The following is a 22,856-nucleotide window of genomic DNA, read 5'->3' on the forward strand; positions in this document are numbered from 1 at the left end:
ATGGCTCCTACATTCCTGGTTGCAGCAGCCAAGACTATGTGTCATAAAGAGAGGTGGAAAAAAGCTGGGTTCAATTTTTTGAAATACAGTTTTGCTCTAATCTGTACCAAAACCAGCAAATTTGGAAATTACCCATGAACTGCAAGTGTCGATAATTCATATTGGAGAGGTTAAAACAGGATTGTTTCTGTGAAACTGGGTTCCCAGACGGCATCTGCTCCATGGAATTATCATTGTCAGCTTTACTACTAATAGCCCTGATGAAGTTGAAAAGAAGCTCCATTTCCCTGAGCAGCAATTGGCACACAGGGCTCCCTGGCATCAGGCCATGCAGATACCTTTTAAGCATAGACCCTGTGAGCCTGTCAGAGGCCTTCTAGCCTTGGAGATTTTACTGCAAACTGCCTAGGGCAAGGCATGAGTTTTCAGGGCATCTGGCTCTGGATTAGATATGCCAGGTAGATTCCTTCTTGAGTTGTGGGCCTACAGTTTGTAGGATCTGTGGCTCTGGGGCAGTCATTCAGGCAGAAGAGTTCCAGTTAGAATCCATGCCGTGGATTCCACCAAAGCCCATATAACCCAGAATGGTTTGAATGCAACATCTCCCCTGTGGTGAACTGGTGTCTGTATACAAATCAGTGTTTGGACAAGTCCCATCCAGCTCTAGCTGCTGGTAAAGGTGTGCAAGAAATGGCTTTCCTGCCCTGTGACTTCCCTCTGTCTCACATCAGGCTTCAAACAAAACATTTTGAAGATTTGCATGAAGAAAGCATGCTTTCATCCTGAATAACTAAGATCCTGGAAGTTAGGATGCTCACCCAGGGTACTCACTCACAGTTCATGTTCTTGGTCTGAACGAGACAGAGCAGAGCCTTGCAACAGTCTTCCACAGTCAAGAGTGCTGTAGCTACTGATTACATGAAGTACTCCTTCCTTTCTGACTGGAGGTTTCATTTTGGATTTGAGAAACCTTTGCCAGTGAGAGGTATATTGCTACATTCCCACAAAAAGGTTTGTGTGTAACAAATCAGCGCTTTCTGACCAAAAGTCATTCCTGACCATCTGTAGTCTTTTCACGGGTCACATACATGTGAAATGCAAAGGGCACCAAAGATCTAGTGTTAGCCCTGAAGATTGTTCCTGTTATTTAAATAATTATTTTTATGCCTGTAGTTAGAATTGGATTGGGGCATAAAGAAGTTTATTTCATACTTGCACATTGTGCTGTATGGTTAGATTATTCTAGGAGTGACCTTTTTACCTCTCAATCCCATATAGAGAGACATGAAAAATCATAGCATCTTGTGTGAAAATTTCAGTAATGTGTGCACAATATATTGATTGACAGGTACTATTATTTTGGTGAGGATTTGTTTACCATGTGCACAATTCAGTGCAGTGTGAAGAGCTGAGAGGGCTGCGTGCTAGGGCTGTGTGAAGCTTCAGTAGCTGACTCAATTCAGAGGAGATCCAGCTCAATTCTGGGACCAAGTCTCCAAATCTGAATCGAATCCAGAGGCCAAGTGAAAGCTCTGAATTGATTCAAAGCATCCAAATAGATTAGGAAAAGATTCAGCCAATTTGGAGATTCAGCCATAGATTAAACAGGCAGCTGACAAGCCTGTTGGGGTTGGGGAAGAAATGGGCGTGGGAAAGGGAGGGATTGGGGCTGGGGCTGGGACAAGGTGCCCAGCCAAGGCAGAGGGGCATGCTGCTCAGGGAGGGGGTTGGGGGGATGCCCACTGGGTAGGGGAGTGGGATATAGGCATGGCTCACTCTGGGTGGAGCGGGGCAAGCGGCAACAGGGCACAGCTCCTGTTCCCAGCGCTGTCATGCCTGCATCCGGCTGCCAAGCGGTGGCAGGGCAGAGTGCCGGGAGGCTGGTGCTCGGCGGGGCAGTCATCGGGGTGGGGCTGGGTGGGGGGGGGGAGATCAGGGTGCTCTGAGCCCCCACAGCCAGTGCTACTGCTGGTGAGTGCGGGTTTTGTTTGTTTTTTTAATTCCCAGACTGCTGGGGCCGGGTGGGGGGGCCTCAGGGACAGAGTCATGTGGGGGTGCAATTGAGGAGTGGGGGCTGTATGGGAGTCCGAATCTCTGAATTGAATCATTGTCCTTTGAATCGGCCGAATCCGAATGGAATACTTCCATATTCACATAGGCCTACTGCGTGCACTCTGAGCAGGTAACAGTTGGGGGAGGAGCTTGGGGTTGTTTTCTCTGCCTTTTTCTCTGGTGGTTGGTTGGTTGGCTGCCGGGTTGTGTAGTGGCTGCTTGCTTGCTACTACTGAAAGACTTTGTCGGTCTCCAGTCCCCGTGATGCTTCTGGACTGCTGTTGATGGTTCCAAAGCTGTTCATGGATTTTCCCAGCTTCGCTCTCACATATTAGGATCAGTAATTTATAACCTTGTATGTATTTAGTTCCTCTTATGTTCCTTGTGTTAGTGTGTCGTATGTAATTATTGTATATAGTTATTGTCTTATAATAAACCATTTTGTTTGTTTCACTTTAATTTTGCTATCCTAGTGTATTAATCCCTATATTCAGTCTGGGCCGCCTAACTCAGGAATTGCTGAGCCAGCCTGGCCCACTCATGCCCCCTTCCACCCATGAGAACCTATTTAACTGGAGCCGCCTTTCAGTGCTTGTGTAATTTCCCCTGGCTTCACCAGCAAGTCTGTGCCTCCCTTCAGGGGTGTTAAGTGTACTTTTGATGTTACTTGCTTCCATTTCTGTGACAGCTGCCCTCTTAGTTGACACATTAGGAATGGAACCAGCGCTTCAGAGCAAATAGTACAAACTGTTGCAGCTTGAATTGCAGCTGGCAGCTGTAATGCCTCATCCCCTCTGTGGACTGGCAGAGAGGAGACATGTCACACACACTCACACATGGGTGAAGATAAGGTTTTCTCTATCAGCATTAGAATCTAGTATCCAGGGAGTAAAATCTGTTGCCTTCACTGTGGTTGTAAATTTACTGAAGTCAAAATCAAGTCACCGAGTTTATGAAGAATAAGACCCCTTCCTCAGGCATGTTCAGGCAACTTTGGAACAAGACCCGAAATTTGGTATAGCCGGGCATGGCAGGATCAACTGAGTATATGGGGCATATGAGGTGGGGCAGAGCTTGAGTAACAGGCCCTCCATCCTTCCCTCCCACTTACTCCTAATCTATTATTCATTTTACTTTAGAGGAGATTAACAGAGGGCTGGTTCAGGAACTTTCTGTTTTTCCAGACTTGCACAACACCAGACACAGCACACGAGGTCTTGGCTATTTGAACTGCAGGGGAAAATAATTCTCTCTGCTGTAGTGTGACCTTATGCACATTTCTGTCTTCCTTTATTCCAATAGGGTCAGCCCAAGAATGAAATAACTTGCTGAGCAATAGTTTGGTATGCTCAGACCTTCAAGTGAGCTGTTTTCATTATCCCTTCAGTCTTGGCTGCAGCTCCGCTTGTATTCCACACAGCACAGGATGCCATGACATCAGCTCTGGAATTTCCTCTTATATCCCTTTTTTTCTTCTAGTAATCATATAAAAAGGCAAGGAAAAGCTAGTTGTTCAGTGTCAATCCAAGTTTGCAATACTCCCTGGTCCAGTTGTGATCATCTGCATCTGACAGCAACATGAAAGTCTGTGTGCCTGTTGTCATGATTCTTCTCATCTCTGCCTTCTGCTCCCAGGCCTCCTCTGCTCCAGGTGAGTTCAGCATATGCGTTTTTGAAGGTACCACCAATAGACTCTTTACCCACTCGTGCACTGAACTTTGTTCTCATGTCAGGAAATAGAGTTTTGGGGGCAGGCTGGTTGAGCTTCAAAATTGCTCACCGTGGCTGCTGGAGACCTCTACTCTAGGCACAAATGAAATCCCTATTTCACGCTCCCTCCTTGCAGTTATCTATCTGTCTGTCAATGTATTCTGAGGCCCAAGAGCACTACAATTATTTCTGGTTGTAATTCTTTGCTTTCTGAATAAAGGATATAGAAGAAGAGGGAGGAATTATCACGTGGGGAAACTCTCCCTTGAAGTCTTGTGGCCAAGAACAGAAGCTGCTTCCCACTCCAGCCAAACTGCCCAAGCAGATGCTTTCCAGTGCTACTTCTTCTAGGGGTATAGTTGAGCATGGGATCATGTTGTCTTTTCCATCTATTCTAGTGGGTTCTGACATGCCAAACTCCTGCTGCTTCTCCTATACAAGTCGCAAGCCCCCACGTAACTTAGTGGTGAAGTATTACAGTACCAACAACAAGTGCTCCTGGCAAGCTGTTGTGTAAGTACAAACTTCCGGCTCCTGACAGATAACAAAGGTGCAGGGTCATCTTTCCTTCCAGTGCATGCACTGGAATATATGAATGGACAGCAATGAAAGGGCTTGCTCCTTTTGTATCTGGCACCATGAAAGGGCTGCTGCTTTTGGTTGCTATTTTGCAGGCTATTCAGGAGTTGGAGACATTGGGTCCTAAAGAGAGACCCTGAGAGCCAAACACATGCAGCCTTGAAATGGGGCTACCATGAGGGGCTTACACAGCATTTCCCAAGACTCAAGGATTCTTCCTGAAAAAAATCTGGGGTGGGACGTGCTTGCCCCAGGGTGTCATGGAGTGTGGAGGAGGGAGGAATTGATGCTGTGGGGGAGTAATTTGAGGAGGACATTAATACGTGGAACAAGCTGACATCGGAAAAGCCCAGGCCAGGCAGCACATAAGGAGCATGGGACTGTGACAGAGACAGGAACAGGATTGAATTTAGTAACGTAACTGGGGGTGGGGGAGGGGGTGACATGGGCACCAACCCCTTATGCTGATTTTGAGGCAATGCCAGAATGGTAGCTTCTGCAGCCCATGCTACCACTGCCACCAGAAGCTCCTTGTTAGGCCTCTGACTGAATGAACTGGATCATCCAGGGCTTCAATTTGGTAGAAGCCTAAGGCGGAGAAGTAGGGGGGCAGAGTGTCTCTTATTCCAATCTGTCTCTTTCATTCTCTGCAGGTTTATCACGAAAAAAGGCCGTGAAATTTGTTCTAACCCTGAAGACTCGTGGGTTCAAATGTACATGAACAGCCTGGAGCAGAACTGAATAGTGCAGGGACTGTGTGGGAGCACCTCAGAGCCCCAGCATGGACTGGAACCTGAATGGCACACGCAAAGAGAATAGTCGAATGACAGATTTCACTGAGTGCCTGTGACAGGCACAATGTAGGGCCTTGCCTCATGACTGCAATCAAAGTTACTGCTATCCACCCACTTGAAAAAAAATGAGAAATCCTGGAATTTAGACACTGTTTAAAACTATTTAAGAAATGAAGCCAGTGCAAATGATATTTTTTTTATTGCTACTACTCTTATTTATGGGGCCTTTGTAGGCAGGTTGCCTGAGCTGACTCACTGTGACTGTCACACGCCTGTGGCTGTTAAACATATTTTGTACCAGAGAGAGTGTTTGTGTTGTGAGTCTTATCAGTGATCTGGGCTTGTTGACAATGTAGTGTGGAAAGACGATTTGGAGAATAAATATTTTATGTAAAACTACCTTGTTTTTCCCTTTATGTCAGCACTTGGAATATTTCCTGGGCCTGGGAACATAATATGTAACACACCATGCCCTTCCCCCCTTAACAGTCAAACAAGGAAAAAGGGTGGGAGTACAATTTGTTGGTCTGCCAAGGTTCATGCAAATTTATCTCATGCAGAACTCAGAGCCACCTCTGGCACACATGTACCTCTCCATCTATATCATTCATTTTGCATGGCCTACAAAGCGGGCACAACCTCAACTGCTCACCCACCTTTAACATACATATATCTGACTCCCCAGGTACCTCTCCACCTTTACCTGCTATATCCTTCTCCTCCCCCAGCCTCTCTCTCACCCCCTTGATACCTCAATTTACATTTTGACTGACTGGCTTTCTTGCATGCAAAGCAGCCTCTGGCTTCATTACTATTCATTCCATCCAGGAGGGGCACACACCAACTACAAATACTTCCTCAGCCTAACAAACGGTTTTTAAACCTGAACGCTTGCTAAGATATATTTTCCCAACTATTTAGTTGGTCTAATAAAAGGTGTTAGATTGATCCAAAGAATCTTGTCTGCCTTGTGTGTGTTAAAGCAGAGTGGGATGAATGCAGCAGGAATGGTAGCCTGCACAGGTAGCCTTTCCGGTGCTGGTTAGATCTCAGCCCACCCACCTCTTTCTGCGCCAAATGCCTGCTCCTCTTTTTCCTGCCATGCCTTGATGGAAAGCTGATTTAGATGTTATCCAGGCAGGAGACTGCCCATTTAGGTCCCTGATGTCTAGTGGTGACGTCCATTCTGCAGCTTCTGTATACTGCAGCCTATGCTTTGCAGATTGCATCCTTCACCCCTGCCAGCTGTGGTCCCCTTTCTGGGACCTTTAGCTCCCCCATAGGCCCTGGTCCCACCTTCAGGCCAGTCAGAATCATAAGTCTCTTGCTATGGGCATTCCTTGTGGTAGGCCCCTGCCCTTCGACCCCCCTCTTTAGGTCATGGGCCCAGCACAGACCAGTTAAGGGTACCTCAGGTCAGATCTGAGCCACCTGTCTGTTCTCACCCTCACAACTCCACTGTAACCAGTAAGCCTCAGGCCTCTCAAAGGTCTTACAGGCTTGGGCTTTCCCCAGCCAGGACTGTGTGTGCCCTTGCAGTGGCTGGAGGTTTTCAGGTGTCCTCTACCTGCCTTTCACCAGGGAGGTTTGTGGTCCTGGCATTTCCTGGGGCTGCCACACCACTGGCAGTCCTACCAGGCCTCCCTTCCCTGGCAGGGTGCAGTTTTAGGTCATGCCCAGGACCTGGGGCCTCCTCCTTCCCCATAGCCCCAGCTCATGCCTCCAAGTTCTTCCTGGCATGGGAGCTCAGCAGGGAGATGCTCTTCCCCTGCTGGCTGGTGATAAACTAAACTGCCATCTCCAGCTCTGAGAGTGGGGCATTAAATGGTTCTGAAAGAAAATTAAAAAAGCAAATAGGTGCAGAGTGAGGAGGGTGGCACTCACTCCATCTGCACGTGCAGCTTGGGGAACCCCAGCAGTGTGAGGTTCACCTTCAGGAACACCAGCTGCTCCACCAAACCAGGATCCAAGGAGGCATGGTGGGTGTCACAACATCACCAGCTATGCTGAACACCCTTCAGGTAAGTGGGGCAGTGGGCAGGCACAGCTGCAGAGGATCTGGAAGGGGAGCCCCTTGGAGCCCTCTTAAGTGAGCCAGCAGGGAGCCATGCTCCAGAGCCATGTGTGTGAACAGAGAGCGCAAACAGGCATGCTCTGTAAGGGCGCACCTGCGTTTGCGCATGTGTACGTGTAAGGCGGGGGCACAGAAGGAGACAAGAAGGAGCACCCAACAGGAGAGTGATGAGGACTCGTAACTCTGCAGCTAAGGTAAGGGCACGGGGTGCTGCTGCTGGGGACTCTGCCCCGATGGTGCTGCCCACCCATGGCTCCTCAGAGGTCTCCACCCAGACAGAGCCCTGCCCCCCTCTCTGCAGGGGTGATCTGGCGGGGTCACTGCCATCAGGGCAGGGGGTCACCTGTCCCTCACGTGTCCACCTTTGGGCCTTGGAGGAGCAGGTGAAGGAACTCCAGGAGGCGGTGAGCAGGCTGAGGGGGATCAGGGAGGATGAGGCAGTGATTGATGGGTACTTCCATTCCTTGCAGCTCCAGATGCCTATGGGTGAAACCCCATGGGAGGAATCTGCAGCAGAGAAGTGGAGAACTGTTCCGTCTGGACCCAGGCGGCAAGATCCGGCGTCTGCTTCTCCATTGCATCTGGGGAACAGGTATGGGGCCCTGGCAGCATTGGTGGAGGAAAATTCTCCAGCAGAGGAGGATGCAGAGGAGGTGGTCCCTGCAACCAGTGCTGGGCAGACTGGGGGACCATTGCCCAGGCAGAAGAAGAAACACTGTTATTGTGGTGGGTGACTCAATCCTGACAGGCATGGAGGGGCTGATCTGCCAACCAGATCCTATCGTGAGAGAGGTCTCCTGTATGCCTGGAGCAAAGATGAGCGACATCACTGCAAAGATTCCTGACCTCATCAAGCCCTCCAGCTACTACCCCATGGTCCTTGTCCTTGTGGGCACTAATGATGCGGCTGGGAGTAGTCTTGACCACTTCATGAAGGACTTCCATGAGCTGGGGGTCAGGCTTAGAAAGTCAGGGGAACAGGTGGTATTCTCCTCCATCCTTCCAGTTGGCAGCAGCTGGAGGTGCCAGGATGCCTGCATCAGGGTAGTCAACCAGCAGCTCCAGAGATGGTGTCTTCAGGAGGGCTTTGGATTCTACAACCAGAACCAGCACTTCCAGGAAGAAGGCTTCCTAGGATAGGATGATCTTCATGTCTCTCCTAGAGGTAAGCATCTGTTTTCCTGCAGGTTGGATGATCTCCTCTGAAGAGCTTTAAACTAGGATTGACAGGAGACGGGGAACCAGTGGTCGATGAGAACCTAGGGTTGGAAAACCACAAGGCCCAGACCTAACGAGGTGAGCACTAAGGGGAACACAAACCATCAAGGCAAAGGGGCACCAAGAGCACCCATTGGGGGGCTAAAATGTTTTTACACAAATTCCAGAAGTATGGAAAATAAGCAGGAGATCACACTCCTACTTGCTAGCACACAGTCTCACCTAGTCAGCTTAACTGAAACATGGTGGGATTCTACGCATGACTGGGAGGTAGGCATTGAGGGGTATAGGTTGTACAGATGTGACAGAGTGGGAAAAAAAGGCAGGGGTGTAGCTCTCTATGTTAAGGAGCAGTACACATCTTCCATCATCAAGGCAGGAGTAGAGGAGGGGAATACCAAGGCATTGTGGGTCAGGATACAGGGGGAGCCAGGGGAAAAGGACTTGGTAGTGGGGGTTTACTACAGATCTCCTCACCAGGATGACAAGCTCCAGGCAGCTCTCAGATGCCACACAGGCGAGGGAGGCAGTGGTCATGGGGGATCTAAATTATCCAGACGTCTACTGGGAGGAACAGGTGGCCAACATAAGCTGCTCATGGAGGTTCTTACACTGCGTGCAGGACCTCCACCTAACCCAGGTGGTGTCCAGTCCCACCAGGGGCAGCGCCTTGCTAAACCTGGTCCTAGCAATGGGGGATGATCTCGTGGGGAACCTGCGAGTACACAGTAACCTGGGAGATACTGATCATCACTTGGCAGAGTTCACTATCCAGTGAAGGGTGAGAAAAATATCCAGTGAGTCTGAAGTGTTAGACTTCAGAAGGGCCAACTTGAGTAAATTTAGAAGCCTAGTTAGTGAGGTGACGGAACTCAAGAGCATTGAGCAAATGGGGGTCCAAGAGGGTTGGAGGTTTCTCAAGGGAGTGATCCTTGGGAGACAAAAGAAGTCTATCCCCTTTCGCAGGAAAGGGGCTAAGGGGATGAAAAATCCCCTTGGCTGAACAGGGAGCTCCAGGAAAGACTGGGGGCAAAGGAAGAGATTTATAGGCAGTGGAAGCAGGTGGCAGCCACCAAGGAGGCATACACCTCCCTGGCATGCTATGGCAGGGAGTCAGTTCGGCAGGCCAAGGCAGGACTGGAGCTTAGGCTGGCTACAACAGTAAGGACAATAAAAAGTCCTTCTACAGATACATAGCAAGCAAAATGAAAACACAGAGTAAGATAGGGCCCCTTCAGGACAAACCTTATAGCCTTTTATGATCAGGTCACACACTGCCTAGACACAGGAGCTGAGGCTGATGTCATCTACCTGAATTTTAGGAAGGCCTTTAACAGTTTCGCATCCTATTCTCATAGGGAAGCTAACAGGCTATGGAGTGCTTACACAGTTAGGTGGGTGGCCGACTGACTTAGGGACCGCCTACTGCACTGTCAGTGTAGCTGTGATGGTCCAGAAATTATGTGAGAGGCAAAGATTTCTTAGGGTGAAATCTTTTATTGGGGCAACTATGTAGTTGGGATAAAGCTAGACAAGCTGTTGAATGTAAGGTGTTCCCCTTGCAACACAACCTATTGTTTCTTTGTCATTTAGTTCTTTACTTGGCTTTCAGTTCTACTAATCCCATCTCCCCCCCATTTAACTAACAGTTTTCCATGGGGTACCTTATAAAATGTTGCACTGAAAGCCAGACAGATAAGTCCTACTATATGTCTTTTGTCTGGACAATAAAAGAAAACTGGCAGGTTAACCTGATACAACCTACCCGTGGTAAATTGAAGTTGTGTTTAATCCCATTTACTGTTTACTTGCATGTCTTTGCTATTTTCTTCAATATCTGTTCTAAAAACTTGCATAACAGACTACAGGTCATACTGTACTTGCCTGGAGCACTTCTTTCCTTTCTAAATAAGGATGTTATATTTGTTATTCTCCAGTCAGATGGTACCACTCTAATTTGAAAGATTCATTACAAATTCCAACTTGCAATTATATGTGGTAGTGCTTTCAAAATCTGTGGCTGGGAATCATCTAACTGTGCACTCCCCTACCCCCAATGACTGCCTTAAACTCTTTAAGGTTTTAGTGATTTGAAAGTGCTTAGTTTCCATTTCCAAATTGTCATTTTGCCATTCCCTGTATGTAACTTGTCTTTGCCCCAAGTTCTACATTACTGTCTTACTGAAAAATGAGGCAAAATATTCCCTGAGTTTTTGGGTCATGCCTAGATTATCTTTCATTTCTATCTCATGCATACAGCATGTTTCTTTTCTTGTTTTTCCTATTTATAAGGCAAAGGAACTTTTGACTTTCTGTTTCAATTTCCTTTCCTCAGTTTGGCTATCAGCCATTTTGTGGTTGGGAAAACACCTCCCAGTCTCTGTGGTGTTTTTAATCCTATCAGGCATTTCATCTGACACTGGATCCAGTAGGTTTCTCCTCTCCAGTCTTGCTGAAATCCTGTCTTGCTCAATCCAACTAATTTATTTCATTCTCACTTCTCAGAACTAGTCCTGGAGGCTGTGGTTTCCACCTTTCCTCTCTGCTTTAACTTATTTTGAGCTTCTAGTTTCCCGTCTGATTTGGGGACATTTCAGTCTTGTTGGTAGGGAGGAGAATGTTAGAGGGAGGAGAGCTTTGATGCTGAAACTCTGCTGAGGCAGTGGGAAACAGAAGTTTTTTTCTGTTTTCTAGAGTGTATTATTTGTGGATGACCATTTTTAACATACCTGATTGTCCCAGGGGCTCAGGATCAGACAAGAGGGAAGCCTCATTCAGAGGCAAATCCCAGACCGAGGTAAAAGAAGAAAAAAACATACCTGTTACAGGGGTCTGGAGGAGCGAGGAAGCACGCCGTGGAAAACCGCCCAGGCAGTTTATCAGCCGTGCCCATCTCCAGCTGGGGCTGGGTGATGTCATGAAGAAAAGCCACCTGGTGAAGATAAAAATCAGCCCTGAAAGTGCAGGAGAGAGGACGTCGAGGGCCAAAGGAGCGGCAGGGAACCACGGGGCGGAGAGCGTTCAGCCACTGCGGTTGGCGGTGGCGGTGGCGACAGCAGGAGCTGCAAGAGATCCCTGAGCCAGGGAAGACAGGCGAGGATCGAAGGAACTGGCAGGGAGGCCTGCAGAGGCAGTGGCAGCAGGAGCTGTGAGGGATCCTCATGCTGGAGAAGACTGGTGGGGATCAAAGGAACTGTTGGGGAGGCTGGCAGCGGCTACAGCAAAAGCCAGCATGGGAATTCCCATCAAAGGCAATGGGTGCCATGGCTCCAGGGCTGAGGTGGGTCCTGAAGGGGAGGAGAGAGACCACAGCTGGGGTGAAGGCATGGACCCCAACCCGGAGGATTCGCTAGCCAAAGGATGTTAGGGGCATTAGGGGCTAGGGGAGTATGGGACTTTCCCCGTGGTTGCTCCTCTTCTTTTTGTTCTCCCATTTTCGCACTTCTTTGGTAGTTGTGTTGTTAGTTTCTTTTTGTTTCACATCGGGTCATTTTGGGGCAAGGGGTTTTATGGTGGTGAGGGTATCGGTTGTGTTTTCCTTTTTTCAGGCTGGTTTATTTTAGTTCCCTGTTTAGAGCAGGTTAGCAGAGCAGGCTGGGGTAGCAGGGACTTCATCCAAAGACGGGAAAGGAACCACATGAGAACACGGTGAGGGCCAACGGCATCAGCCATAGAAGGCTCAGGGCATCAAAGGGGACAAGCCCAAAGGCCAAGTATCACCAGACCCTCCAGGTCCGGTCAGAGCCCAAGTTTCTCATCTGCGAGAGACAATGTGTGGACCAGGGAAGACACCTGCAGGGGAGAGCCTCAAAAGATCCTGAGGCTTGTCTCGAAGGTTGGTGTATGGCTGGGGTGTAGGGGAGGTTGGAGCCCCTTGGACATCTGCCAGGACACATGACAACTCTGGAGGCATCCTCAAAGGGGACCCCTTCCACTGAAGGACCATCCAAAGTCATGGCAGATGAGTTTGGGGGTCACCCTGAAGGTAATCGAGGCACCCTTTGGGGTCAACATGAGGTTCCCTGGTGAGCAAGGTCAGCTGCTCGGGCAAAGGCAACACGGGAGCGAACCATCGAGAGAAGATGGGCGCGTTGATATTTTACCTATACACCTACAGCTTTTTCTTCCCTCGGAAGTTGCATATAGCTAAAAAAAGTTGCATGTGAACTTTTCTTCCATATCTGAGTTAGACCCATTAAATGTAATCCATTAAAACAAGATTTAAAGACAAATTAATCACACCCACACAGGATAATAAAACAGTTTAACTAAACATCTGGATTTTGTATGCAGAGGCTGAATGAAAAGTATTCCAGCTTGTATTTCTGGCTCTGCCACTACCCTTCTGAGTGGCCCTTGTCACGTCACCTCATCACTTTGTGCCTCAATTTCCTCATTTGTTAAATGCTGTAAAGTCTTCCAGTGAAGAACACTCTATAGCATCTAGGTCTCCTGTATTTCAGTTTTCATTTAGAGCTGTATGAATAAACATTATCAAACACACTGGATAGTGCAGCATTGGTGAGCCTATTGTTACACAAATTGCCAAATGCTCAAATCGTAAGTGAGACCTTATGAGGGAGGATAAGGCAAGATGCTGCATTTATTGATTAAGTGCTTAACACACACACACACACACACACACACACACACACACTTCCCACATTCATACCCCAATTTCTGTTCTGCGCTGGTATATGCTACCAGTCTTATTGGTGCTCGGATCATCTTAGTAGCCAGCCAAGTTGATCATGAGTAGGAGCCAGGCTCCTGCCAGTCCATTGTATCAGATGAACTGATGCTCCAGGATGACATTCAGAACAAGACCCAAAATTGATATGTCTCACCCCATCTTTTATAGTCTTGTCAATTCACTCAGTCCTCTGGGCTTTTGCTGGGTTATTGTTGTGTTCTTTCTTGAAGGTCAATTGCTGTTGTTCTTTCACTGTTGTGGGGTGGATTCTTCTTGTTTGATACTTTATCGGTCTGAATTCTTGCGCCAGTAGCCAGCTGATGTTTTCCTTTTCCACAAACAGACTCTCAGACATACAGCATACAAAAGAGTAAAAAGTCAAACACTTATGTCAAGCTACAGAACAATACAAAATGGAGTTTCTTAAGGCAATGCAAAATTCAAGGAAATACATAAGATTAAAAGTAATAGGCAAAAGTCTATTTCCATGTAATTTACGTAGCACCAAGCTGGTATTTATGCTATTTGCATAACACTATAAGTGGTGTATTTTTTATTCCATTTAACATCCAGTTGCTCTATATTTTCTTGGCATGGCCACTTGCCTAAATCCAAGACACATTCTGGTAAAGATGCCATAGAACTTTTCTGAAGCTGCTGAAGGAACAGAGCAGATGGAAATGGTGAGTGGAAGCCAGGCTGCCATGTGGAATACAGAGGACTGGAGAGCTTGCATTGGAAAGATACTTTAACTGGAATGGAAGAACTGGACGGCCCCACTTGGTCTTTGAATCTACAAGACACCACAGGAGGAAGAATGTCCTCCTCTGCCAGAAGTTTCCTGTCTCATCTTGTGTATGCTGCAAAAAATATCTGTGCTTCAGTTATTCCCCTGTAAACTAGGGTTGGTTAAAAAATTAGGCCTAATTTAGGGATGGCCTAAAAAATTAGGTGACTGTGGTATCAACGCCTACACAGTCAGATGGGTCACAAATTGGCTGGAGGGCCGCACCCAGAGGGTGGTGGTGGATGGGTCATTTTTGACCTGGAGTGATGTGAGCAGTGGGGTTCCCCAGGGCTCAGTCCTAGGGCCTGCATTGTTCAGTATCTTCATCAGCAATTTGGACGAGGGGGTGAAAAGCACATTGTTCAAGTTCACAGATGACACTAAGATGTGGGCAGAGGTGGGCATGCTAGAAGAGAGGGACAGGCTACAACTAGATCTGGGCAGGTTACAGAGGTGGGCAGATGAGAATAGGATGGGTTTCAGTACAGACAAGTGCAAGGTGCTACACCTGGGGAGGAAGAACCAGCGTCATACCTACAGGCTGGGGAACTCCATTCTTGTCAGCACAGAGGCAGAAAAGGATCTTGGAGTCATCACTGATGCCAAGATGAACATGGGCCGGCAGTGTGGGGATGCGGTCAGGAAGGCCAACCATACATTGTCATGCATCCATAGATGCATCACCTCCAAGGAGGTGATCCTCCCACTCTATGCAACATTGGTCAGGCTGCAGTTGGAGTACTGCATCCAGTTCTGGGCACAGCACTTCAGAAGGGATGTGGATAGCATTGAGAGGGTCCAGAGGAGGGCCACTCACATGATTAGGGGGCAGCAGGGCAGGCCCTATGAGGGGAGGCTACGGGACCTGAACCTGTTCAGCCTCCACAAAAGAAGGCTGAGAGGGGATCTGGTGGCTGCCTATAAACTTGCCAAGGGGGACCAGCAGAATTGGAAGAGTCCCTGTTCTCCTGAGCACTACCAGGGGTTAACAAGGAACCAGGGATAACAAGGAACAATGGCCATAAGTTGACTAAGAGTAGATTCAGCCTAGATATCAGGAGGCACTGCTTCACAGATAGAGAGGCTAGGAGCTGGAACAAACTTCCAAGGGAAGTGGGGTCTTCAAACGGAGGCTAGACAGCCACCTAGTCAGGGACATTTGACCCCAACATCCCTTCCTGCCCATGGCAGGGAGTTGGACTTGATGATCTGCTTAGGTCTCTTCTGAACCTACCAACTATGAAACTATGGTGGCACTGCCTGCCAAGTTTGACGGGAGGAAAAACATATTTAAAAGGGTGAAATACTTTGGCAACTGGGGGACACATAGGAAAGGAAAGATTCATAGTGAGAAGCTTGGAGGCTCAGATAGTGAAGTTGGAAGCTTCAAGCAGATCAAAGGGACTACTTTGTAAGATGTGGTGTAATTAGGATGACAAATTAGGGGATTAGTCTACTGTGGGGTTAATTTGCTACCTACAAATGCTGGTAGCAAATTAACTGTGCCATAGTAACTGCATAGTAGCACATGTGTAGATGCCAACTGAGAGCAAATTTTCTCCCGGTCAGCCCCATTATCAGGAGGCTACAGTTGGGCTAGCCCTGGGGCCACAGAGCTTTGAGCTTCTCCAGCACTGGGGCTGGGATGGCTGTTTGCCTGTTCCAGCCCGGCCTTTAAAATTCTGCAGTGACCCCAGGGGCCTGTACTACCTGCAGCCTGCCTGTGGCCACTGCGTCCCATAGCAGTGGCCCCAGGGCAGCCGCAGCAGTGTGCTCAGACCCCAGCATTGGCCCCTGGCTCAGCCTTATTGCCTACATGCCAGTCCCATGCTGTGCCCCAGTGCTGGCACTGCAGGCACCTGCCCAGACCTGGCAAACCCAGACTCTGACCCACGCAGTTCCTTAGGGTTGCCAAGGGAACTGCACTAGTGTCTTCCTCAATACCACACACTGCCTCCTGGAGGCATAGCTGGTCCCAGGATGAGACCGCAGACCTTTAGTAATGTGGAGTGAGGCTGAGGTCCCAAGCCTGTTCACCTGGGGTGGGCACTCCAACTCCTACATCTATGAGGGCCTGGCGGGCTGCATGTGGGAGTGCAAGCATGACTGGTCAATGTGCCAGTGGTCAAGCGTGCATAAAGGTCAAGGCCCTGCAGGCACAGTCAATCAGCGTCACCAACCACAACTGCCAGAACTGAAGAGGGGCAGCCTGCAGGACCATGACCTTTATGCAGCAACTGGGCCACATTTTCATGCACTGGGACCCTGGGAAGAACCTCAAATGGGGGGCCTGCTGGAGCCTCCACTGTGGCCTGGCAGCAGTGATGGGCTGTCAGCAGGGGAGGGCCCCTTGGAATACCAAGATCCCTCCCCATCATGGTCCCTGCCCCCAACATTGTCCATCAGCTTCAGCAGCCTGGGCCAGCACCTGCCCCGCAAACTCCAGGTGCACAGTCCTGCCCTGGAAGCAGCCCAGCCATGACACTGCCAGCGTCATGAGCTCCAGCTCCTCCCTGTAGGCGGCCCCTGCCGAGCCAGGCAGGTGTCCCACCCTTGCACCCATGACATGTTGTCACCCCCAGTAGGGACACACTCAGGCCACCGGGCACACCTGCTATGTCCACCCGGTAAACCCCTCCCTTGCGGGAGGGCATCCCCCTCCCCTGCCCGCATCTGCGGTAGTGCAGCCAGAGGCCATGGTGCTGGGCGCCTGTCCCTGGGCTCCATACTGGAGGTGCCCACATCCCACTTTCCCCCACCCCAGGAAGGCCTACAGGGCACTGTACATAGTTTCCATTGGAAAGAGGGTGGTGTATTGGTGGTGGGTGGGGTGATTGGTGGTGGTGCACCCACCAGTCCTGGCTGGCCAGGCTGGCCCACAGGTAGTTGGACTGGAGCCCCAGGAGCTCATGGACGACATCAGTTGGTATGCCTGCCGGGATCCAGGCAGCAGAACAGGGTCTGGGTAGCATTGGCACAGGGACAGGCAGCCTCAGACACAGTGATGAGCCTGGCTACATGGCCACACAGCACAGGGGGCAGGCAGGGCCAAGGCCGACCTGGACCAGGTGGCAGTCACCAGGGTTGTGAAGCATGGTGAGCAGCATGGCTGGCAGGAGCCTGGGACACAGGTTGTCACTCCTGGAGCCTGGGGTGGAGCAGCCATCATGCAGTGGGCAAAGGCTCTGGCAACAGAGTTGCAGGGCAGCGTTCCAGAACGCGGAAGCGTGCTCCAGGCTGGGAATGCAGGGGGCTAAGGAGCGCCATGTAGGGCTGACTTTTAAAGAGGGTCCCTGGCCACAGGGAGCTGTGGCCAGAGCCTCCAGTTCTCCCTGGCTGCTGCAGCAGGGTGGTTCAGGGTGGAGGCTGGCAGCATGCCAGTGCCATGAAGAGCAAATCTCTCAAATGGCTGTACGTTTAGATGCTTGTCCAGGGTGGGTTTACTGCACAGTAAATTACTGTGAGGGCAGGTCAACTGTTGTTTTTTCTGCTTTCCTCAGACATAGCTGGGGCTGGATGTTGTCAAGTTTGGGCTATACACGCTTGCCTTTGCTGGAACTCTCACTGGTGGCCTGACAGTGTGTGTATATCAGCTCCGTGCAACTACACCTAGCAGACATGCTGCCATAGTCTGGAGGGACCTCAGTGGTCAGGCTGGGTGCAATACAAATCTATCCATGCTTCCTCCAGCAAAAGATAGTCTGATTTCCTCTTGAATCATTTGCTCACTGAGGTCTGATGCAGGGAGTAGGATCCTCCATTGCATTCTGATAAGGTTACCTAATATCTTCTCCCAGGGAATGCCCTGCAGAGGATGCGCAGGCTGTTGGTTCTCCATATCTGCTAAAGCTAACAAAAAGCAGTATTATATTGGAACATCACCATAAAACTCTGCTAGATTCAAGGTCCTGGAACAGTAAAGGGAGCCCCAGCACTTGGAGCATTTCAATGTGCATTGGACAAATTCCAGGGGATGAACAACAGGAGGTAATCTGGTAGTGATCCCAAGAAACAGACTTCATGCCTGACCTGTGAGGTTTATCCCATCTCCTGTTTGCTGTACTGCGTACGTATATATATGACTCTGCAGGTAGAAATGTAGATGGGGTGGATATATATGTATAGAGATGCATCTGAGTAGCTGTGTGCCAATTGCATGTCTCTCTGCGGATGTCTTGGAGCATGAAAAGCTAGGAGTGTGGCAGGTATGGTGAATGCATTTTTGGGCGCAGAGAGAAGAGCAGCTCCCTGTTGCAACTCATAGTGCTTTTTAGGAAGCACTATGAGTTGCAATAATCCCCTGGACACAACAGCAGTTTGCTGTTGGGTTCAAGAGTTGGGGATTCCAGCAGCTTGCTGCCAGCATGCAGCCCTGTCTCCATAGCAGTGCCATTCCCCACTCCTGGCCCAGACATTGTTTTCAGAATGGAAGAGGGGAAAGGGAGCAGAGAGATCCTGTTCTTGAGGTTCCCCAACTGGTGCTGGAGGGTGGGGTGGGGGTGGATTGGAGTCCCTGCCCCTACCTCCGGGGGGGGGGGGGAGGGCTTCTATATGCCCACCCACCCTCCAGTGCTGGTTGAAAAATCCCCAGACCAAACTCCCTCTGTTCCCTTTTCCCCTCCCATTCTGAAAACAGTGACAGGCTGGGAGTGCCGTAAACACAAGTTACAGAACACACTCCATGCAATGAGTGTTCAGATTTTCATGGCATTGGGCCCTTTTGAAGAAGTCTGCAGCTGTTCACTTCTGTTTTGTCAAAGCTGCAAATGACTTTCTGGGGCCAGATCAGGTGAAAATTGTCCCTTCTGTCTGTGCCCTTTGTGGGCGAATGGGTGCATGCAGGATCTGACAGATACGGGTGTGATGGGCGTGGTGGTGCTAGTTTGTGATGAGTGTATATAGCTGTGTCCATATTTATTGCTGTGCAGGGATACTGTAGGTACATCAGTGAGGTGCACATTAGTATGTGTGTGTAGATGTGTTTCTGTGTGGCTGTGCATGCAGGAACAGCTTGGTACTTATGCTGCAGTGCTCTGAAGTTGTGTATGAGTATGGAGAGGTGGTATGTGTATCCCTACCAGTGCACACCTATGTGCTGGGCTGTGCAAGTTGGACAGTGAGTGGTTGATTATTTTACTCATGAAAAAGCAACATAATTTATACCAAAGCCAAAACAGTTTTATGTAAAAAATATTTATTCCCTGTAAACATTATTTCATGGTCTGTCCAAGACACTCAGATTATACTTCAACATTACATTGCAAATAGTCGTATTTTGGGACTCTATTAAATATATTAAATAATCTTTTGCCTTTGGGTTCTGAAGTGGGCTGGTCAATGATCAGACTCCACAGGACCTCACAGACATTCTATAAATAATATAATTAGTAGTAAAATATATTTTCTACCAACCCAAGTATCTTAAATAGTTTTAAATTATAGTCACAGAGTCTCAAATTTGTCTTTTGTTTTGTTTTTTGTTTGGGTTTTTCTATATTTAGCTCCTTTTAAAATCTTTGCTTATTTGGCTGGAAACAATGTCTTTGCACTGATGTAGAAATTTAACCCTTTCATTTCCAGAATGGTCTCAGTCTCCAGAATCTTGATCTTCAGTGTTTCTGTATCTCTGCTCAGTTCAGTTCCAGGTCGCTCACATACTTTTGGACCCATGGTTCCTCAATATTGGCGCAGATTTCACGGCCTTTCCTTGTGATAAATCTGTGGAGCATGAAATAGAGATGTTAGCACTAGCTTACTCCTAAGGGCCCAGGTGGTGAGGCCTGCCCTGCTCTCTCTCTGCCCAGAGGATTCTCCCTTTAGCAGTTCTCACAATATGCTTTCCTGGCAGGACCCTTACACTTAGAAGTCAGTTGCCACGTATGACAGTAACCTGGGATCTTTCTCCCAGCCTGACTTACTGCCTTTCCTCACTCCAAGACCCCACGGGGCAAGCAGGCCCATTGATAATTCACCAAAGAGGCTTTCCAGTCCCAGGAAACCAGGAATCAATCCCTTCTCAACGGCCTGTTCCCCAGGATACACACTGCTCTCAGTGTTTGGGCTGATTCACTGGGGTCTCCAGTCACCAGTGATTGTCAGATCTTTTGCTGATCTTTCTCCAGGGGCTGTTGATCCAGCCTCTCTCTCTGCATTACACTGTGTTAGTAGAGGAGAGTGGCAGTTAAACAGAAGGTGCCTCCACCTCTCAGCTGGCTGCTTTAAGAGTCAAACAGGTGCACTTACACAATGGCAGGCTGGGAGCACATGCTGTTGGTATAATAGTAGTCCTTCACAAAGTTGCGTGGGATCTGGCGGGCTGTGTATGTAAAGCAGCAGGCAGTCGGGGGGTCCGAACCAACTGAAAGAGTCAGAAATAGAAAACTTGAGTCTGGGCTTAAGTATGGGTGAGGGAAAGCCCCCAAAGTCCTCTGCTCATCGTGAGGGGAGGAATCTGGCAATAGCCAGGGGTACTACAGGGTTTAAGTGAATTTTTCTCTCTCAGGAGTGAGAGCACAGAGTGGTGTCACCTTGGCTCAGTAGTCAGCTGCCAAATGGGAGTGGCTGGGGGTCAGCACTCACAGGGCTTGCAAGCCCTCAGCAAGCTCCATGCCTGCATTAGCTGCTGAGTGTAGCTTTCACCCTCCTAGGGCTTTTACTTCTGCAGTGGTGACAAAGCTGGGTCGAATCAGTCAGAAACACTGCAGAAATGTACATGGATCTGAGGCCTCATGGCCACACAGGACGGAGCTAATTTGGTCCTTTCCTTACTACCAGGACATAGCCAGGGAGAAAACGGACCCATGAAGAAAATAACAGAACTTACTTGGAGAAGAGGAGGCCTGGGAACAGAGGGCAGCAATGAGAACAACAGCAAGGGCAGCCACAGTAACCTTCATGTTGCAATCAGATGTGGAGGATCAGCAGGAGCAGGAGCAGGAGCAGGAGCAGGAGCAGGAGCAGGAGCAGATGAGGGCCTCTTTGAAACCCTTCTCCTGATGCTGCCCTACTGGGTTCTCTGCTCTCTTATAAAGGACTCTGGGGTGGACAGGAGGGGTGGTTTGGGGAAACTAGAAATTCCAGGAGCTGATGTCATGTTGTAGTTTTCTGATTGCAAAAACCCAACCTCTAGTGGGGACACAGGAAACCTCAAAATAGTGCATATGACAACAGACGGGATGGCGATCTGGCTCTTACACTGCACATTTGGTTTCAACATCACAGAAGATAAAGCGAGAGGAAAAAGGAAATGTACCAAGAGCTGTTTCAGGGAGTTTGTATTCTGCATAATGCAAGGTGCCCTGTCTGTGTTGGCGAATGTCACACAAGGCTGGAAGGCCAGAGACCTGGGTTCCAGCTATTTCTATGCTTGGTCAATTTCTCACTGGAGTCATGGGGGGGAAACATCTTTGAGTAACAGGTTTTCATTCAGAGAAATTGGCTTAAAATTGGATATTAAATCTATTCTTGGGTGGGAAAAGGGGAAGTGAAACATTTATTTTAAGAGTGAACTAGGTCAATCTATTATGTGACATTGATTTCTGTAGAACTCCCATTTTTCCTATGTCTTTTCTTTAGTACTGCATCTAAAATTGGCAGTGGATCAGCTTACACAGGGCTGTGGTAGCTTCTCTGCCACCTGCTGTCTCTAAATCAAGACCAGTATCTTTTTAACAATTCATTCTAACTCAGGCAAATGCTTGATATGCCAGCCATTGGGTGACATTTTCTGACTTGTATCATTCAGGTTGGATCATCTCAAAGGGCCTTTCTCCTCTTAAATTCATGGGGTTTCAGGTTCACAAAAAGGGTGGGTTGAATTCAGGCCACATTTTATCCACTGATCCTCAGAAAAGGAGAGTTAGGATACAAGGATCCAGGTTTGTCCCATGGTTTATGTTATCTGCAATATTCCCCCTGCAGCCTGTCTAGGCTGACATCGTTGGAGGGAGGTGATGAACTGTGCATACTCCTCTGAGCAGAACATGCATTTCTGATCTCCTGTTTAGTAACTCGGTATATGTATATTGTACCCCTCATCCAGCAGTCAACACATGGACCCTTGGCCTCATGATGAGTGTTAGGATCCCAAAGCAGGCAGGAACCCTTGCCTTGGATGCTGCTGTGCTTGCGGTTTCTGGATCCCATCACCTAATCTTTGCCTTTGGCAAACCCCTAGGGCTGGGACCTCAGCAAGTAATAAAGTTCCCAGAGAGCTGAGGGGCCCAGGGTCAGGGGACCAAATTTCCCAGATTCCTGCACTGTGTCCTTGGCTTTCAAGTGCTGCAGATCATTCCTTCCCCACCATTCCCTTTAGGGACCAGCCTAGGTGCTGGCTGGCTGTTCCAGAATTCCCATTGATGGTTGTGTTGTAAAACCTGCACCAGGGAATGTTGAATCTTTCTATTTAATTTCCAGCCAAGCAGCTTGAAGGCAAGCTACTTGTCACCTAGTGGGCTATATTCCACCATCTGTGGGTCATTCACTCTGCACTGGGAAAAATGCCATTGAGTTTGGTGGGCCCTGCAGAGCCCCAGACCATCATTTTTCCTCCACCTTCTGTCTTCTCACCTGGGAAATATCTGCTTCTCTTCCATGCTGTGCCATTGGCAGGACTTTATTGAAGAGGAACTTTATGGTCTCCATGGTTAACAACACATTTCATAAATTGTAGCTGTTTATTCACACTGACGCCAATGCTGGACTGCGCAATAAGAGTGGACTTCCTTGATCTCTGAGCCCAATCTTCTGCTATTACAGATAGCCAACCCATAAGCTTATCATGACTTTCTGTGTCCTGACCACGTGACCAGAGAATTCCAGATGAGGTGTTAGCTACTGCACAGTACTGCTCATCTAGACAGCTGACAAGGAGCAAATTGCTTTACACCAGCTGTTTCTCAGCTTTGTGCCCAGATCAGCTGATCAACTGATAGGAGCAGGAGGCTGGGA

At 48.8% G+C, this 22,856-nt stretch overlaps 2 protein-coding genes and 1 pseudogene across 2 annotated transcripts; 2 read left to right on the forward strand and 1 right to left on the reverse strand.

The window, feature by feature from the left end:
- Positions 1-3,579: 3,579 nt before the first annotated feature.
- Positions 3,580-5,482, forward strand: LOC149854033 (C-C motif chemokine 4-like). The gene is made up of 3 exons (XM_090025939.1): positions 3,580-3,703; positions 4,161-4,275; positions 4,995-5,482. The coding sequence occupies exons 1-3, from the start codon at positions 3,631-3,633 to the stop codon at positions 5,080-5,082; spliced, it is 276 nt and encodes a 91-aa protein (XP_089882065.1). The 5' UTR covers positions 3,580-3,630; the 3' UTR covers positions 5,083-5,482.
- Positions 5,483-7,685: 2,203 nt separating this feature from the next.
- On the forward strand, positions 7,686-8,415 carry LOC149854034 (uncharacterized; annotated as a pseudogene).
- A 10,697-nt stretch (positions 8,416-19,112) lies between these two features.
- Positions 19,113-20,916, reverse strand: LOC149854035 (C-C motif chemokine 4-like). The gene is made up of 3 exons (XM_090025937.1): positions 20,731-20,916; positions 20,151-20,265; positions 19,113-19,625 (listed from the first exon to the last, which is right to left on the reverse strand). Exons 1-3 carry the CDS (start codon positions 20,801-20,803, stop codon positions 19,538-19,540), a joined length of 276 nt encoding a protein of 91 aa, XP_089882063.1. The 5' UTR covers positions 20,804-20,916; the 3' UTR covers positions 19,113-19,537.
- Between the last annotated feature and the right edge of the window lie 1,940 nt (positions 20,917-22,856).

This window comes from Crocodylus siamensis, chromosome 13, assembly GCF_052110815.1.
Source record: "Crocodylus siamensis isolate JL-2025a chromosome 13, ASM5211081v1, whole genome shotgun sequence".
NCBI lineage: Eukaryota > Metazoa > Chordata > Crocodylia > Crocodylidae > Crocodylus > Crocodylus siamensis.